Source organism: Oenanthe melanoleuca, chromosome 2 (genome assembly GCF_029582105.1).
Source record: "Oenanthe melanoleuca isolate GR-GAL-2019-014 chromosome 2, OMel1.0, whole genome shotgun sequence".
In the NCBI taxonomy this organism is placed as follows: Eukaryota; Metazoa; Chordata; class Aves; order Passeriformes; family Muscicapidae; genus Oenanthe; species Oenanthe melanoleuca.
In genome coordinates, this window is record NC_079335.1 from 146,171,451 (window position 1) to 146,188,645 (window position 17,195).

The 17,195-nt window shown below is 53.1% G+C and overlaps 3 protein-coding genes across 5 annotated transcripts; 2 read left to right on the plus strand and 1 right to left on the minus strand.

Annotated features, from left to right (window-relative positions):
- Positions 1-659: 659 nt before the first annotated feature.
- Positions 660-11,081, minus strand: GUK1 (guanylate kinase 1). Of its 2 annotated transcripts, XM_056485927.1 has the most exons (8): positions 10,958-11,081; positions 5,833-5,946; positions 5,059-5,100; positions 4,207-4,303; positions 2,529-2,667; positions 1,641-1,725; positions 1,263-1,348; positions 660-833 (listed from the first exon to the last, which is right to left on the minus strand). In XM_056485927.1, exons 1-8 carry the CDS (start codon positions 10,998-11,000, stop codon positions 798-800), a joined length of 642 nt encoding a protein of 213 aa, XP_056341902.1. In that variant the 5' UTR covers positions 11,001-11,081; the 3' UTR covers positions 660-797. The 2 variants fall into 2 exon arrangements, with proteins under 2 accessions (XP_056341902.1, XP_056341904.1); XM_056485929.1 differs by lacking the exons at positions 660-833; positions 1,263-1,348 and adding an exon at positions 1,939-2,064 and having other exon boundaries at positions 1,640-1,725; positions 10,958-11,041.
- MRPL55 (mitochondrial ribosomal protein L55) lies at positions 10,971-13,608 on the plus strand. 2 transcript variants are annotated; one of them, XM_056485931.1, is made up of 4 exons: positions 10,971-11,107; positions 11,632-11,703; positions 11,804-11,987; positions 13,416-13,608. In XM_056485931.1, the coding sequence occupies exons 1-4, from the start codon at positions 11,007-11,009 to the stop codon at positions 13,557-13,559; spliced, it is 501 nt and encodes a 166-aa protein (XP_056341906.1). In that variant the 5' UTR covers positions 10,971-11,006; the 3' UTR covers positions 13,560-13,608. The 2 variants fall into 2 exon arrangements, with proteins under 2 accessions (XP_056341906.1, XP_056341907.1); XM_056485932.1 differs by having other exon boundaries at positions 11,094-11,156.
- A 42-nt stretch (positions 13,609-13,650) lies between these two features.
- On the plus strand, positions 13,651-16,920 carry C2H1orf35 (chromosome 2 C1orf35 homolog). The gene is made up of 9 exons (XM_056485926.1): positions 13,651-13,737; positions 14,582-14,715; positions 14,817-14,970; positions 15,060-15,105; positions 15,188-15,270; positions 15,364-15,436; positions 15,771-15,850; positions 16,113-16,271; positions 16,356-16,920. The coding sequence occupies exons 2-9, from the start codon at positions 14,622-14,624 to the stop codon at positions 16,585-16,587; spliced, it is 921 nt and encodes a 306-aa protein (XP_056341901.1). The 5' UTR covers positions 13,651-13,737; positions 14,582-14,621; the 3' UTR covers positions 16,588-16,920.
- Positions 16,921-17,195: the final 275 nt, after the last annotated feature.

Genomic DNA, 17,195 nt, shown 5'->3' on the forward strand with positions numbered 1-17,195 from the left:
TTGTTCCAATCCCATTCCATGGGCAGGGACACCTCCCACTGTCCCAGGCTGCTCCAAGCCCCATCCAACCTGGCCTTGGACACTTCCAGGGATCCAGAGGCAGCCACAGCTGCTCTGGGAATTCCATCCCAGCCAAGAATTCCATCCCAGTATCCCATCCATCCCTGCCCTCTAGCAGTGGGAGCCATTCCCTGTGTCCTGTCCCTCCATCCCTTGTCCTCAGTCCCTCTCCAGCCCTCCTGGAGCCCCTTCAGGCCCTGGAAGAGCTCTGAGCTCTCCCTGGATCCTTCTCCCCCAGCTTTCCCCCACAGTTTTCACACTGTGAGAAACTAGCCCAAGGACACTCAGGACATGTCCTGCTGGAGGACAAGGAAGGGCTTGGAAGTTTCATGAAAACATCAATGTTAAGGCTGAACAGAACATGGGAAATGAAGTGCAAAGCTCTCTAGGTCTCAGAACAGAGACCTGTACAGGCAACAGCTCCTGGATGCATGGACTCCCCCTAGGAAAAGGGATTTATTTATTGCTGCCTGCAAGCACACCAGCCCAACAGCTCCTCCAGAGCCTTCCAGAAGGGCTCAGCTCCCAAAGGACCCAGAGGGACCAACCTGGGGAGCACGTGCTGAGCATGCAGTAACAGAAGCACAAGCATGAGCAGGTTTCTTTTTCTTGCCTTTTAATATAAACATCCTAGGGTCAGTTGGGGGAAGGAGCAGCCTAAAGGGAATGTCTCTTGGAATAGAATGGTGACTCTTTGGGAATGATGTGCAAAATTGAAACTCCCAAGCAGTATCAGCTCAGGACTTCCTGGATTCTTCCGTCTTCTTGATTTCCTGCAAGGAGATCAGGAAAGAGACTGAGAATCTGCCACTCTTTGGGAAACAACTCTTGGTGTCACAGCTTAGGGCACCAGGAGTTTAGGGCACCAGGAGTGACCAGCAGCTCAGAAAAGTTCCACGACATCACAGGACCAAGCCATGAGTTCACCTTTAGGGACAAGGCAGGGTTTGACTTGGAAGCTCCAGAAATAGGAATCCCCTTCTCTGCTACCCAGGGATGAATGTTTATTTTACCCCAACTCAGGATTGTGTTGGATTTATTTCCCACTCCTAGGACACTGATCCATCACTTGTACTCCATCTGTCCCTCAGCAGCTTAAAGCAGACCAAGAGTGGGATGAGGTGACATTTCTGTGGCTGCCTGAGAACAGACCCTCACCTGCCTGGCCCAGGAATGAGGCAGAAAAATCCCCAAGGACTCACCTCCAGGAGCACCTCCTTCAATTCAGAATAGGCCTTTTCTAAATCATCATTAATGATGACCAGGTCAAACAGGCCAGGCTCTTTACCTGGGGAAGGAGATGAGCACACAGTTAGAGAAGAATTTTTCTTCCCTGTGTCAGCTCTCATGCATGAAGTCCTGTGGCATTTTAATTTTTTTTTAGCATTATTATTATTTCAGCTGCTGCTAATGAACTGCTCTACCAACCACCCCCAAGGAACTGCAGTGGAAAATGCAGCAGTGATCCAACTCAGCTCGTGGCAAGCCCTGCCAGCACTGCTGGAGAGCACAGATCAGCTGTTCCCAAAAACACCAGCTCCCAAACCAGCCAGGATCCCCTCCCTGCACAGAGCACTCACTGAGCTCCAGGTCCAGACGGGCTGCAGTCAGACGCTTCTGTAAACTCTCCTCGGTCTCAGTCTTTCGGTCCCGTAGTCGTTTCTCCTAAACCCAAGGACAAGGACACGAGAGCAATGAGTGTTCTGGGAGCTGCAGGCAGAACCACCCCCATCCTCAGGCCGCTGCTGTCTGTCACCAGGGGCACGTGAGAACACCCTGCAGAGGGTGAGGGGCCTCAGTTACAGCCCAGTGCAAACCAGTGGCCAAACTGGGCTTGAGATCTCCTACCCAGAGTTCGGGGTCCCAGGTTTCTTTTACCTCCCTCTCATTTATTTATTTTTCCAGGTACTGCTGGAAATGAGATCTCTCTGCTGGGCTCTGGCATCTGGTGCTGCTGGCTTCCTCCTCCACAAACTCAACGAGAAACAGAGCCTGCCTGATGTACTGAGAGCAAGAGGGGAGAGTCAGGAGTTGTCCTCATGTGTCCTCATCCCTTTCTGAACCATGACAGTGATTCCACTTTTTCTAGAGTCCCACTGCAATCACTGACATAGGGTAAGACCAGAGGGGCATAGAATTCATGGTGCTGCACAGAACCAGCCTCCCTGGGTTTAATTTTATCTGTGGCAAATCTCAGCACAGCACAAAGCACAATTAATGCATTTAAAGACTGGCCATGCTGCAATGGGAGTCCATAACTGAGGCGTGGAAAACATTGAGGAAGGACTCAAAAAACAAAACACAGGAAGATTTATCCCTGAGAGCCCTGGGGAGCTGGGCTGGGCAGAGATGAGCTTGGGACTGTCCTCCCCAGCTAGTGCAGGCCCTGAGGATCACAGAGGTGGCTGAGGAAGGCTGTAGAGCTGATTACCTCTAAGTGCTAACGGCAAAGCAAGGCGGGCGCTCACCAGGATCTCAATGGAGGGCGGCTGCACCGAGATGTAGATGGGGTTCAGCTCCGTCTGCTTGATGTTCTTCACGCCCTGAATGTCAATGTCCAGCACACAGATCTGGTTCTGGGCCTGCACAGCCTGCACAGCTCCTTTACTGGGGACACAGCACACAGGAAGGGGTCAGAGCACCCAGGGCATTTGGGGTGTCCCCCTCACAGGCTCCCCTGGGCCCAAAGGGTGGCAGGAGAGGACAGAGCCTGCTCTGCTCTTGAGAGAGAGTTTCTCCAAGTGTCACTGCTCTGGGTGGAGCAGGGGTGTCTTGGGTTGCAGTATAATAGGATGTGGCCAGAAATGTGAATTCTGTCCCCATCTGTTAACCCAGCTGGGGCAGTGCCCCTGATCTCCTGGCACACATTATCTGCTCATGGGCCATCTTTAAACCAGCTGGGCAATCATCTTTATCTTCCCACAGCCCATCCTCCCTCCAGGAGATATCTCCTGTTCATGGCCAGTGAGTCCCAGGGCATGACTGATAAAATTCCATCATCCCACTGGGAGATGCTCCAGCCAGGGGAGGAGCCAAGCCTTTCCTACCCAGATAAAAACTGACATTTTGGACACCAAGGAACCTTCTTTCCACTGGATTCCAGAGGAAAGTCAGACCTTTCCACATCATCCCTGGAGCTTCAGAGGAAACTGCACCTTCTCCAGGAGCACTGCTCCAGCTGAACCACATCTGCCCCTGCAGGAGGATGCAGCCACCATTGAATGGGACTGTGCCAACACCCTGACTGACTGACGGGTGTCAGCTTGGATTCTGACTCTGGCAGGGTTGGGATTGTTCTTTGTAATACTGCATTTCTATTTGAATTTTCCTAGTAAAGAACTGTTATTCCTAATTCCCCTATCTTTGCCTGAGAGCCCCTTAATTTCAAAATTATCATAATAATTTGGAGGAAGGGGGTTTAAATTCTCCATTTCAAAGAGAAGCTCCTGCCTTTATTGGCAGACACCTGTCCTCCAAACCAGGACAAGGGGGCTGCTGTCTGCTGCTAGAGAGGCTGGCAAAGCCAGAGGTGTGGGAATGGATCATGTGTGACTGTCCCACAGGATGGGTGGGATGTCCATCAACTCCTGTCTTGGCAGAGCTTCACCAACTAGAGGGGAGTCCCCTGCTCATGGCAGGAGGTTAGAACTTAATCTTAAAGGTCCCTTCCATCCCAAACCATCCTGGGACTCTGTGACAAACATGGAAACAGCTTCACCAAAGAGCAAAACTGCTGAGAGCTGCCCTTCTCCAGAGATCCACTGACTCCACATGCTCTCCTGAAGGATGCTGCATCTGGGTCACAAGATGCACATAATTCTCCACTTAATTTTCCAAGTGGTGGCTTTTAAATGCTGTAAAAACAACTTCTCTTCCCCAACATGGGGAATGGCTTCAAGCTTTTTAATCATTTATTATTATTCACTGATGAGACTTAGGGAGCAGAAAGGACTGGTGAGAATTTCAACTCTTCTGCTAAGCAGGAGGGACTCTCCATTTTATCCCACATCTGAGCAGGAACATCCCCAGGGGCTTGGAGAGATTCTGTATTTATTTTCTAGACTCCCAGAAGAGTTTGGATTGGAAAGGACCTTCAGGACCATCTAAGTGCAGCCCCTGTGGCAGAGGCAGGGACACCTGACCCACCTTGTCCCGTACATATTCCCAGAGAACTCTGCGTGCTCAATAAATTCACCAGCATCAATTTCTTTCTGCATTTCCTCTCTGGTTACAAAGTGATAATCTGGAGAAGGGAAAACGGGGAAAAAAAGCACAGAAATTAACATTCTGAAGGGAAAGTTCATGGTGAAAATGACACCCATGGGTTTTTGGGGGAGAAGAGACTTAAAATCTGCTTCAGACAATGCTGGCAGACTGCCAGAGATTCACTTCCTGTTTCCACAGCACTTGTCCAAACACCTGCTCAAAACATTCTGGAGTTTTCTGAGAGGCCAAAAATGCTGCTCCACCCATTTTTCATATCCTTTCCCAATCCTGGTGCAGTGGGAACTTCTCCCTCCCTGCTTACAGGTGTGGGACACATGACAGCAGGAATGGCAAGGCCTTTCATTTGAAAGATTTCTAATTAAAGATCAGAATGGGATGAGAGAGAGGGAGATAAAAGGCAACATCAAAACCAAACTAACTAAAAAGGAATATTTCTTTATCTTCTGTTGAAATTCCTTCCTTTCACTTCAGAGGGGAAAATGCCATTGGAAATTAAAAACAAACCTCATTTGATTGTTCCTTAAATATGCAAATACATGAGAAAACAGCTGGGCACAAGCTATTAATGCAGCTAAAACCATCTCATTAAGCAGCTGCACTTCCCAAAGCAGTGGCCATTGGAGATATCTCCCAAGAACTACCTGAAACTTTAGAAAATCAAATCATCCAACACCTAAGTACAGAGCACAGTACCTAAAATGAGAGCCCAGCTTTAAAAACCTGAATTATTTGGAGAGTCCAGTGAGACAGACCTGACTGCTACAGGCTCACCTTTGCCATTCACTTCTCCAGGTCTTGGCTGCCTTGTGGTATCTGCAGGGAAAAAATATAAAAGAAAAAAGTTTTGTAAATTCTGTACATCACCCACAAGTGTTGCAGGATCAAAGAAATGCCGAAGTCTAAGTGGTACATGGATCTCTAGGAAAAAAAATCTCATCAAGAGGCAATGTAGGAAAAAATAAGGTTTGGTTTGGAGTGAGATGAGATATTCAGTTGAATCAGGAGCATAGGATGACACATACACACACAAAATAGATAATTTAAGGGTTTTTTTCTCCTGCCATAGCATTAAATTTTTAAACATCCAGTATTTGCTCTTTCATGGTAGAATGAATCCAGATCTCAAAACACAGATTTTACTTGCCAGTATGCAAAGTATTGGGACAGTAAAATACATTTTGGTCATGGGCCTAAAAACACCTCACAAAGCTCCACGGAAAAATCAAATGGCTTTTAAAGCAGAAATGTGGGGGGATTTTGTTACTTTCAGAGTAAAGAATCACTCAGAAGGTTCTTGTTTCCTGTCTGAGCTGTGTTTAGAGATGAGGGGAGTCACCAGACCTGGAAAGGTGCTACTCCAGACAAAGCTTAGACTCACCACTCAATACCTGGAGTAAAAGATGCCCTGAATTATTTAAATTCAATCCCCAAGAGACAGACAGACTGGGACACAGACAAACCATGAAAACCCCTATTTGGAGTGTAAACAGAGGTAGGCTCTGAGCTGGCTCTCCTGGACTCCACAGCCCATCCCTGGATACTCACGGGAGACGCTGAAGCCGAAGACATTCTCATAATCTTTGAGCAATTTCTTTAACAAAGTGCTTTTCCCTGCACCTGATGGGCCACTCAGAACCACTGGCCTTGGTCCCTGCATGACTGGGGAGAGACAAAAACGTGTCTGGTTAGAAACACCCATGGAAACACAGCTGTGGATTCCCAGCAGTGCTCAGCCCCTCAAAACAGCACCAATCCTCAACCCTTGGGTACAAATTCCTGCAGGAAAATCTGAAATGATGCAAAATCACAAGCCTAGAGCTGATAAAAAGCACTGGGAGTGCAGAAACACTTCTCAAGAGACTGAGGTTAAACTCATAGGATGTAACCCAAAGGAGGAGGAAACTGGAATTTGGCTGCCACTAGACTGGGATGATTCAAGCCAGCTGTTTTCCATCACAGCTGGGTCTCAGTGGGACCAAAACACAAAGGAAAACTCTCTAAAAGGAACAAAATCCTATTTGTTTCTGGTGGCATTTGGAATAATGGGCCTGAGGTGCAGTCCCAGCCCCTTCCCTCTCAGAGGGAGAAAGGAGCTTCAAGGAAAGTTTGCAGGTAAGACTTTACATCACCAACTCCCAAACCCTTGGAGCAGCATCTGAACTCGGGTGCAATCACTGCCATCAACATGCTCTGGGGTTTATTCCCATATTTCCTGAAGCACCAACTCCATCTGCAGGTGTTTCACAGCAAGAAAGAGATCCCAGAGATCAGGTCCTGGTACAGGTGAAAAAAAGGCAGCCTGGGGCCACACAGAACTTGCTGCAGTTGTTTCTTCAGGAGGGAAGGAAAGGAAGGAAAGGAAGGAAAGGAAGGAAAGGAAGGAAAGGAAGGAAAGGAAGGAAAGGAAGGAAAGGAAGGAAAGGAAGGAAAGGAAGGAAAGGAAGGAAAGGAAGGAAAGGAAGGAAAGGAAGGAAAGGAAGGAAAGGAAGGAAAGGAAGGAAAGGAAGGAAAGGAAGGAAAGGAAGGAAAGGAAGGAAAGGTCTTTTCATGTTCCTAAGTCTCTGGAGAGGAAGAAAGGTTAATTACCCATGGGAAAAAGAAGAAATGCTGTGTAAAGCTGCAGGATCCATCAGCAGCTTCCAAACCAGAAGTGATGATGAGAGAGATGGTGAGAGTGGGACAAATCAAACAAGTTCTTCCTATTTAAATCAAGTTACTTTCAGCAAGCAGTAAAATCCCTGGAAAAGGATTTTTTTTAGCCTCCCGGGCTGGGGAGCCACCAGGCAAGAAGCAGATAATGCCTTTTCATTTTAAATTAGCTCATAGCAATGTCACCCTGACCTTACACATCACTTTTCAAAGTGCCTTAAGCCAAATGCTGTCTCACCGGAGCGGCCGCGGGCTAATCCCGCCGGGCTCCCCTGCCTGACCCCGCCTGCGTGAGCGGGACCTCCCGAGCCCCAAATCCTCCTCCCGGGCAGCCCGAGAATTACACAACTTTTCCCTCTGCTCCCGAGAATACTTGTCCTGACTGCAGTTCATCCCAGCAGCGCCAAGGGACGGGATATTCATTCCCAAAGGCTAAGGAGGTGCCAACAGCGGCAACGTGGGCGGTGAAAACACCCACGGACAATCATCATCCATCAGGAAACCCCTTCATTCTTGTTTTTCTTTTCCTTTTTTTTTTTTTTTTCCCAAATCTCATCACCACATTGGTTCTCTCATTCCCAAAAAACAGAAGGCTGAACAAACTCTAGGAGTCCTTTGGGGATCTTCCTACCATTCCTTAACCCTTTGGTACTTAAACTTCTTTAATTTCCAAAACACACAGGTTTTCCCTAAATGATCAAAAGCAGAAGAAAGCACCAGGGAAATGCTACTCAGTGCTTGCAGCAAGGGAGCAGAGGACTTATCCAAAGCATTTCCCTCTCTGCTGTCCCTCACAGTTCTCTCTCATGTAATTCCATCAGGTGAGCCCTAAGCATTCCTTGGAAAACTCTCCACACAAATTCATCCCCTTCAGACATCCCAACGTGCTCCACAACCCATCTGCCCCCAAACAATGCTCCTTCATCACACACCAGCACCCTAAAAACCCCACAGGTGACACTGGGATGCCAGCATGGATTTCCAGGTGTTCCAGATTCCCTTCTGGGATGCACAAATCCCAGTCCTAGATCCCAGCTAGAAGGAAAAGAGCTTTCCCCTCTTCGCCTTCAAAATTTCATCTCAGCAAACACCAGTAGAAATTTAAAGCTGCCCAAATCATTCCAATCATTTCATTCAGCCCCAGACAAACTGGGAAGGGGGGCAGGCTCCAGCACATCCTTACCTTTTCCTGGAGCTCCCTTCCAGCCAAGGAAAGCAGTGCAGCCCCTGGCAGCAGCTCAGCCTCTGGGGACAGAGCTGGGCTATTTGTGAGCTCCTAAAGCCTTAATTAATGAGCTGCAATGTGAAGGTGGCCAATGAGAACGATCCTGCTGAGCTTTAATCTCCCCTCGAGGTTTCTCCTCCACTTGCTGCTCCCCTGGCTGGCAAAGCTGCATCCAACACCCCAAAAGGCCAAAAGGCTGTGGGGTGCCAGCCCTTGCTGCTCTGGGATTATGGAAAACAGCAAAGCTGTCCCTGGCCCTGCAGGCACTGAAGGCACAGGGATTGTGTCTGTGTGGAATCCTGGAATGGTTTTGTTGGAAGGAACCTCCCAGACCATCTAATTCCAAACCCCTGCCGTGGGCAAGGGCAACTTACTCTAGACCAGGCTGCTCCAAGCTGCATCCAACCTGGAACACTTCCAGGCACTTTCCTTCTGCAGGAACATTCCTCTTCCTCAGCTTCACCTCAGTGCCACAGCCACAAATGCAACAGCAAAACTCCCCCTGCTCACAGATCCAAACCACTTCCACAGTCAGACTCTCTCCTTCATTTCACTCCCTTTTCTTGCCCCAAAATACTCATAACTATGAGAAAAGACACCTCGGTTGTCATCATGTCTCACTTCTTTCAAAACAGCTAAAAATAAACCTAAAGGCTTGCAGGTGTTTCCTCCTGCCTCCCTCGTCAGTCCCTTCTCTGGCTGGAGATCTGCAGAGGAAAATTAAGAGGAAACAAAATCCATTTCCACTCCCAGATGATGGAGCTGGGCCCTCACAGGAGGAAAGATGGCAGACTGGGAATTTCACAGAATTCCAGAAAAGTTTGATAGCTTAAAGCTCATCTTGTCCCACCCCTGCCATGGCAGGGACACCTCCCACCATCCCAGGTTGCTCCAATCCCTGTCCAACCTTGGACACTTCCAGGGATGGAGCAGCCACAACTTCCCAGGGCACCCCCACAATGTCCCTGCCCTCATTCCCTGCCAAACAGCAGGGAAAGCAACAAAACCCCAAAACCCCAGGTCTGGTGGATATGGGGCTTTTTTCTCTCTCCTGTTTGGATCAAGGAACACATTGGTACATCACATTTCCCAGCTGGCTGAACCAGGAATGTCACAAAGATGTATTTATTTTAGGCAGAAACTCAATTTTTTTCCTCGCTTTTTGTCAGATTTTGGCATTTTCAGAGCAGCCAACCTGCAAATATCCAGCACAGAGAGAGTTTCCTAAAAATGGGCTGGGATGCAGCCTAATCTACCAAAACCATTGCAGAGTTGATCAGCAAGAGAACAGCCCAACTAATTAACAACATTAATTATCTACCACACCTAGGACTGAAGGCAAACAGCCACATAAATCCCTCTGGGCTGCCAAAAGATGAGCTGGTCACAGGAGGATATCCCCAAGGCAAGGAATGCTTCCTAGTCTGCTTGTGCTGCTAAATTCACCCTGGATTTTACCTCGTGGCTGGCAACATAACCAGGGGAGCAAAGGACAGACATCACTAGAGTTAAACAAATTAAAACTGATTAGCAGAGAGGCTTTACAGGGAAGGCAAAGCCCCCTTATGAAGAAGAAAAGAAGATTAAAGCAGTTTCCCTGGAGCCTTGAGAAAGGTCTCCTGGATTAGGATTATAATCCCAGCCCCTATTTTTAGCAGGTTTGTTATTAAGGTGCCAGCCCTGCTTTTCTAAGGGTTGGGACAGGTTCCAAAAAGGGAGGGAGCTCCTGCTGTGACAGACAGGGAATTATCTGCAGCACAGGAGCAGGGAGGTTCCAACCTCACAGCTTTACCCATGCTGTGATTCTGTGAGGAGCACAGCATCCCACAGCAGTACAGAGCTGGAACTCAGCCAGCTTTTCCCTGGAAATAATTACCTAAAGAGCACTAATTAACCTCTCCACTGGCTGCACTCCTGCCTTGCAGGGAGCAGTGATGCTGCAGACAGAACACAAACCACTTGCTCAAGGTCACTGCAGAAATCAGGGAGGTCCAAGCCAGTTATTCCCAGACCAGTTTAACCCCCCAGTAGGATAAAACCAGTTTACCCACCTGGGAAAACCTCTGCAGAGGTGAAGCTCACAAAGGTGTGGTTTTACCACCCACTTCCCCACACGTGTTTGTTTTAGGGCACCTAAACCCTTCTTACCTCACTGCAGCCCACAAACTTCACCTGATTAAACCTGCACGTCCCTATCTGAATTTCTAACCAGGGACATCTTGGAGCAGCTCAGTGCTGGGGACCCGGTGTCCCCCTCATCCCTGTGGGGGATCAGCACCTCGATGTCCCGGGACCCCCATCAGGCACTGAGAACCCTCATGAGGCACTCAGAGCCTGGGGCTGCTGGGACCCCTCAGCTCAGGGCTCCCATGAGGGGCTGAGCGCCCTCAGTGCAGGAGCCTGTGAGCAGCTGAGCATCCTGCGGCCTGCTGGGCCCTCTCAGCCTTGGTGAGGGGCTGAGCAGCCCAAGGCCAGCCAGGACTCCTCAATCCTGGCTGAGCACCGCGGGACCCCTCACAACAGGAACCCCGTGAGGAGCTGGGCACCGCAGGGCAGGCCGGGCCCCTTCAGCCGAGGGTCACTGTGAGGGGCTGAGAACCCCGGATTTCTCATTCCAGGCCTCCCGGGAGGGGCTGAACGCCCCCAGGCCACTCAGCCGAGGATCCCTGTGAGTGACCGAGCTCCTCGGGCTGGTCAGACCCCCTCTACCCACGGCCCTTGTGGGGGTCTCGGCACCCCGCGGCCAGCTGCGCTCCCCGTGCGGGTTGAGCCCGCTCCCCATCCATCCCCGCTCACCCGCCCGGGCGATCCCCGCCCCGCGCATCCGCCCGAGGATCATGAGGGGATGGGGGGGCGCGCTCCCGGCAGCCCCCGCGCGCGCCCGCCGCCACCGCCGCGCGCAGTGACGTCACCGCGGGGCGGGGCCCTGGGGGAGCGCGCGGTCACGTGAGTGAGGGGCGGCGGGACGGACCATGCGCTGCGCCGGGCGGGGGGGGTGAGGGAGCAGCACCGGCAGGGCCGTGACTGGGGGGCAGCTGGGGGAAAACAGAGGGGGCAACATGGGCTGAACATAGCGGGGCGGAGGGGGGCGGTGTTGGGCGGAACCGCGATAGGGTGGCGGGAGCCATAGTGGGATTGGAGAGAGGTGGGAGGGCTGAACCAAGGTGGGTGTGGGGGGGAGGCATTATGGGACTGAAACGTGGTGAGGCGGTGGTGGGCTGAACCATGGCGGAGGGAGGGGGGGAGCTACCATGAAACTGACCCATGGTTGGGCAGGGGGAGACGTGGTTGGGCTGAACCATTGCGGCAATGGGGGGAGCCATAGCGGGGCTGAACCATGGCGGTGGCGGGGGGAGCCACCATGGAGCCGAGCCATGGCAGGAGCTGTCATGGGGCTGCAGAGGGGATGTGGAAGCTTCACAGTGATGGGGACACGGGGGTGTCACCCCACGGCCTTTCCTTGTCCTCAGGGTGTTCCCAGGCTGTGTCATCTGCCGTGCTTGCTGGATCTGGGCTAAGATGGCGTTGAGCCGGGCGCTGAGGTGAGCACGGAGCGGCCGTGACAGCGCTGGGTGACGGGCTGTGACCCTGTGGGAGTGTCGCGGTGCAGCCCCCGGTGACCCTGTGCCCCTGTGCCCGCAGTGCCCTGTGCCTCCTGCCCGTGCCCCGCCTGCCGCTCCCGGCCTGCGTGCGCAGCAACTCCAACCGCGCCTCCGTCTGCCAGCTGCACCGGCAGCTCTACGGCCGCCGCTACCCCGTGCTGCTGGTCAGCACCGACGGCTCCACCGTGCGCCTGCGCTACAGCGAGCCCAAGAGGATCCTCATGGTACGGGCACGGCCTCGGGCTGTGTGCCGGGGGTCACAGTGTGTCCCTGGGAGCTCACGCTATGAGCTGGGAGCTCACAGAGTGTGTGCTGGGATCTTAGTCTTTGTGCTGGCATCTCACCCTGTATGCTGGGATCTCACACCATGTCCCTGGGGTCTCACCCTGTACGCTGGGGATCTCACACCATGTCCCTGGGGTCTCACCCTGTATGCTGGGAACTCACACCATGTCCCTGGGGTCTCACCTTGCATGCTGGGGTCTCACCCTGTATGCTGGGGATCTCACACCATGTCCCTGGGGTCTCACTCTGTATGCTGGGAGCTCACAGAATGTGTGCTGGGATCTCACCCTGTATGCTGGGAGCTCACACCATGTCCCTGGGGTCTCACCCTGCATGCTGGGGTCTCACTCTGTATGCTGGGGATCTCACACCATGTCCCTGGGGTCTCACCCTGCATGCTGGGGTCTCACTCTGTATGCTGGGGATCTCACACCATGTCTCTGGGGTCTCACCCTGCATGCTGGGGATCTCACACCATGTCTCTGGGGTCTCACCCTGTGTGCTGGGGTCTCACCCTGTACGCTGGGGATCTCACACCATGTCCCTGGGGTCTCACTCTGTATGCTGGGGATCTCACACCATGTCCCTGGGATCTCACCCTGCATGCTGGGAGCTCACAGAATGTGTGCTGGGATCTTACCCTGTGTTCTGGAGTCTCACACCAGGTCCCAGGGGTCTCACTGTGTGTGCTGGGAGTTCACAGCATGTGTGCTGGGATCTCACCCTGTACGCTGGGGATCTCACACCATGTCCCTGGGGTCTCACCCTGTACGCTGGGGATCTCACACCATGTCCCTGGGGTCTCACCCTGTACGCTGGGGATCTCACACCATGTCCCTGGGATCTCACCCTGTATGCTGGGAACTCACACCATGTCTCTGGGATCTCACCCTGCATGCTGGGAGCTCACAGAATGTGTGCTGGGATCTTACCCTGTGTTCTGGGGTCTCACACCAGGTCCCAGGGGTCTCACCGTGTGTGCTGGGAGTTCACAGAATATGTGCTGGGGTCTCACCTTGTATGCTGGGAACTCAGAGCATGTCCCAGAGGTCTCACCCTGTGTCCTGGGATCTCACCCGGTGTGCTGAGAGGTCTCAGCATTTCTCTGAGGTCTCACCCTGTGTGCTGGGATCTCACTCAGTGTGTTGGGGGTCTCACACCATGTCCCAGGGGTCTCACACCATGTCCCTGGGATCTCACTCTGTGTGCTGGGGTCTCACACCATGTCCCAGGGGTCTCACCACACATCCCTGGGATCTCACTCGGTGTGCTGGTGTCTCACACCATGTCCCAGGGGTCTCACGCCGTGTCCCAGGGGTGTCACACTGTGTCCCCGCGGTCTCACCCCGTGTCCTCCGTGTCCCCAGCTGCCCCTGGACAGCAGCACGCTGCCCGAAGCAGAACGCAAGGCTCGTCTGCGCCGCCAGTTCCCCAGCAAGCCTAAAGCCAAGGAGGAGGAAACCTTCGAGGGCATCGACCTGGACACCTACAAGAAGTTCTGGAAGAAGTGAAGCGCTGAAAGCAGAAATGTATAAAGAGAAATAAATACATATAAACAAAGCCGTGTGTCGGTGGTGCGGCCCTGCGCGGTTCCCCCCGCGCTGGCGGCGCGGTGGTACCGCCCGCCCGTGCCCCCCTCCGGCCGTGCCGCGGTGGTAGCGGCGGCGCGCGCGCGCTCGGCGGCCGGAGGTGCGTGAAGGGAGCGGGGGCGGCTTGGGGATTTGGGAATTTTGGGAATTTTGGGATTTGGGGCTCCGGGTGGCACCCCGCGATTCGGGCCTGCCCGGTCCTTGCACTACCCGATCCGGAGGGGCCCGGGCTGCAGGGAAGCGCCCCGAGCTGCTTTCACACTCCTCGGGGATGGGCAAACTCCCAGCTCAGGCCCTGCAAATTCCCCCGGCCCTGAGCCCCTTCCCAGCCCCTGAAACTCTCGCAGCTAATGTCCCAGCCCGGGCCGTGCAGCCTCTTCTCGGGCTGTACAACCTCCGCTCCAGGCCGTGTAATGCCCAGGCCATGACCTCCTCTCCCAGCTCTCATCCCTTCCAGGCTGTGAACCCCCTCCTAGACCCTGAACCCCTCCTAGACCATGAGCCCTCCCCTTGAACCCCAGAACCCCATGCGGGCATTAAACCCCGTCATCAGCCCTGCAACCTCCTCCAGACTCGGAACATTCCCACTTCTAGTCCTGAACTCTCCCCCACAGGCTGTGAATCCCCCTCGCTGTGCAGCCCCTTCCCAGACCCTGGAACCCCCAGCCTGTGACTGCCCTAAACCTGCCTGAGGCTCTGAACCCCCCAAGGCCATGAACCCCCTCCCAGCTGCCCTAAGCCCCCCTCCTCACCAATACTGGGACCCTCCCCAAGCATTGCACCCCCTCCCACTCTGGGTTATAAACCTCCATTTCCAGCCTGTAAAACCCTTACAGAGGTCTTTGCTTACTCTACTCACCCCTGGGGGGCCAAATTTGCTTTTCTGCACCTTCAGGAGCCCCCAGAGCTGCATGGAGGATCTGAAGTGGTTGATCTCTTTGCAGGTCACCAGAATCCCCCAAATCTGTTGTGGGGTGCAGAGCCATGTTCGGCTCCTCCCGGGGCGGGGTCCGGGGGGGCCAGGACCAGTTCAGCTGGGAGGATGTCAAGACGGACAAACAGCGTGAGAATTACCTGGGTAAGGGCTGAAATTCTACTCAAATCCCCTGTGCCACCCTCCCTGCCCTTCTGCCGCGGTTTTGGGGTGTGATGATGAGAGGGGGGCGTGGCTCCCCACAGGGAACTCGCTGATGGCGCCGGTGGGGCGGTGGCAGAAAGGCAAGGACCTGACCTGGTATGCCAAGGGCAAGAAGGACACGGCCCCCCCGTTATCCCGGGAGGAGGAGCTGGCTGCTGTCCGCCTGGCTGAGCAGGAGGCCATGATGGCAGCACTGTGAGTCCACACCCCACAAAAACCACCAAAACAGGAGCTGTGTGTTCCCGCACACACACACATCACCCTGTGTGTTCTTGTTTTTATAGAGGCTACAAGAACTTGAAGAGGCAGCCCACGGGCCTCAGCAAAGAGGTAACAAACAGTGTTTGTCCCCCCAGTGTCCCCTGGGCTCTGATTCTGGGGACACACAGGACACTGTCCCCCCTCCCCACAGGACCTGGCTGAGGTGTGCAAGAGGGACGGCGCCGAGCGGGACGAGAAGGACGTGGATCGAGTGGTGGGTTTGGGCAGCTCCAGGTAAGGAGGGGGAAGGATCCCGTACCAATTTCAGAACAATTTGTTTGATTTTAGTGTTTTTATGCTTTTTTTTTTTGTCTGGTCTCTGTGCAGTGGCAGTGCTGGCCGGGTGATGCTCTCCAAGGAGGACAGAGAGGCAGCCAAGATGGGGCTCTCGGTCTTCACGGTACAGTGCCAGTCACATCATCCTTGGAAGGCTCAAAAACAGATGGAAAAAGGCAAAAAGCAGAGCCCCACACTTGGAATACTTCATTTAAAAACCCATCTGGGTGTTGTAACACAGAGGCCTGAGGAGTTTCCTGTGTCCTCTTGGCAGGGAGTTCATTTGTGGGGCTTTAATTTGGAGGAAGCTCTAAAGGGTATTCTCATTTTTTCCTCAAATGTAATTTAAAGGTTTTTTCTCCAAGTGTAATTTTTAAAGGGAGAAAAACCTTTTGTCTTGTAATTACAAGCTGTGAGCTAATGGATTCACTTTTTATTTTTCTCCTTTCTAACCCTAGCACCAGAGGGTCTCCAGCAGCCCAGAGACATCTGGCTCCAAGAAGAAGGAGGAAAAGGAGGAGAAGGTGGAGGATAAAGGGTGAGGATTTTTCCCAGTTTGGTGGGAAACCACCAGAAGTGCCCTGGATTTTGTAGAAAATATTTTACAGAATGTTTCCATGGCTCTGGCACTGGGCTTGTTTTGCATCTCTCTGAATCATCCCCAAAAGCCTCTGTGGGCTTCTCTTTGGCAAAGGAGGGATGTGGTGGGATGTGCCTGGAAAAAGGGATGGAGATGAGTTTTTAGAGCCAGAGGGGATGCACAGTGCAGGGATTCTCATTGCTTGATCTCTTCCCTGCAGACCCGAGAGCAGCAAAAAATCCAAAAAGGAGAAAAAGAAGGAGAAAAAGAACAAGAAGAAGAAGAAACATAAGAAGGAGAAGAAGAAGGACAAAGACAAGCATTCCAAGAAGGATGCTGCGCCATCATCCTCCGATTCTTCCCCAGATCGGGATAAGAGGTGACTGGGCTGGGATGGGGCCACGTGGCATATCCTGGCTTTCCAAATCCCTTTTCCACGCCCAGAATCACCTTGTCCCCGCAGGCACCACCGCAGGAAAGCGCAGCAGCACGGGGGGGCCCGGCGGCGGCGGGACTCGGACTCCTCGGCGAGCAGCGGCGATCGCGGCCGCAGCCCCGCCCGCCCGCGCAGCCGGAGCCGGGACGGCCGCGGCCGCCACCCCTCCCCGCGGAGGAGGGGCAGGAAGAGGAGCAGGTCCCGCTCCCCCCCGGCCCGCGGGGCCCGCCAGCGCCACGACACCGACTCGGAGGACTGAGAGGGAGCTGGAGGTTGTTTCAGGGAGATCTTTCATAGATTTATATTTTTGAAGGTGATTAAGTTAAAGAGGCTGCAGCCCCGCGGGTGCTGGGGCAGAGTCTGGCAAAGGGCATTAAGGTCACGGTGCCAGCAGCCCCTTCCCTGCCTGCCCAGGGGGCAGCAGGGTCTGGCACCCCTCTCCTCACTCCCTAAAATCCATCCAGGCAGGATTGAGCATGGAGGATGCTGTGGGTGGGGGCTGGTGCTGGCTGTGGTGCTGACAATGCTGTGCATACCTCGTGTTTATGTATAGAGACTTTGGAAGAGATTATTATTATTATTGTTATTATTATGGGTTTTGTCTTCTTTCCCTGCCCTTATGTGCTAGCCAGTGCAGTACCTGAAGAGTTTCTTTAAAAAATCCCTAAGTTCGTCTGCTGCATGGATGGGAGCTCCAAGCTCATCTAGTTCCAATCCCTCTGCCATTGGCAGGGACACCTTGGTTGTGTCTGTAGGAAATCCCTCCTGCTCCAGGTGAGCAGGAGCCTCCAGGATGGAGCTTCCCACAGGCTGCCGCCTCAGTTGACCTCAGAATAGAATGGTTTGGCTTGGAAGGGACCTTAAGGC

Excerpts from the sequence above, each read along its gene's own strand:
- GUK1 (XM_056485927.1), bottom strand. The coding sequence starts at position 11,000 with ATGATCCTCGGGCGGATGCGCGGGGCGGGGATCGCCCGGGCGG. Across the intron at positions 5,947-10,957 it reads GGCGGGGATCGCCCGGGCGG|TCATGCAGGGACCAAGGCCA; the intron begins GTGAGCGGGGAT and ends GTCTCTCCCCAG. Across the intron at positions 4,304-5,058 it reads TGGAGAAGTGAATGGCAAAG|ATTATCACTTTGTAACCAGA; the intron begins GTGAGCCTGTAG and ends TCCCTTCTCCAG.
- C2H1orf35 (XM_056485926.1), top strand. The coding sequence starts at position 14,622 with ATGTTCGGCTCCTCCCGGGGCGGGGTCCGGGGGGGCCAGGACCAGTTC. Across the intron at positions 14,971-15,059 it reads GAGGCCATGATGGCAGCACT|AGGCTACAAGAACTTGAAGA; the intron begins GTGAGTCCACAC and ends TTGTTTTTATAG. Across the intron at positions 15,271-15,363 it reads GTGGGTTTGGGCAGCTCCAG|TGGCAGTGCTGGCCGGGTGA; the intron begins GTAAGGAGGGGG and ends GTCTCTGTGCAG.
- MRPL55 (XM_056485931.1), top strand. The coding sequence starts at position 11,007 with ATGGGGGGGCGCGCTCCCGGCAGCCCCCGCGCGCGCCCGCCGCCACCG. Across the intron at positions 11,108-11,631 it reads CTGGGGGAGCGCGCGGTCAC|GGTGTTCCCAGGCTGTGTCA; the intron begins GTGAGTGAGGGG and ends CCTTGTCCTCAG. Across the intron at positions 11,704-11,803 it reads GCGTTGAGCCGGGCGCTGAG|TGCCCTGTGCCTCCTGCCCG; the intron begins GTGAGCACGGAG and ends CTGTGCCCGCAG.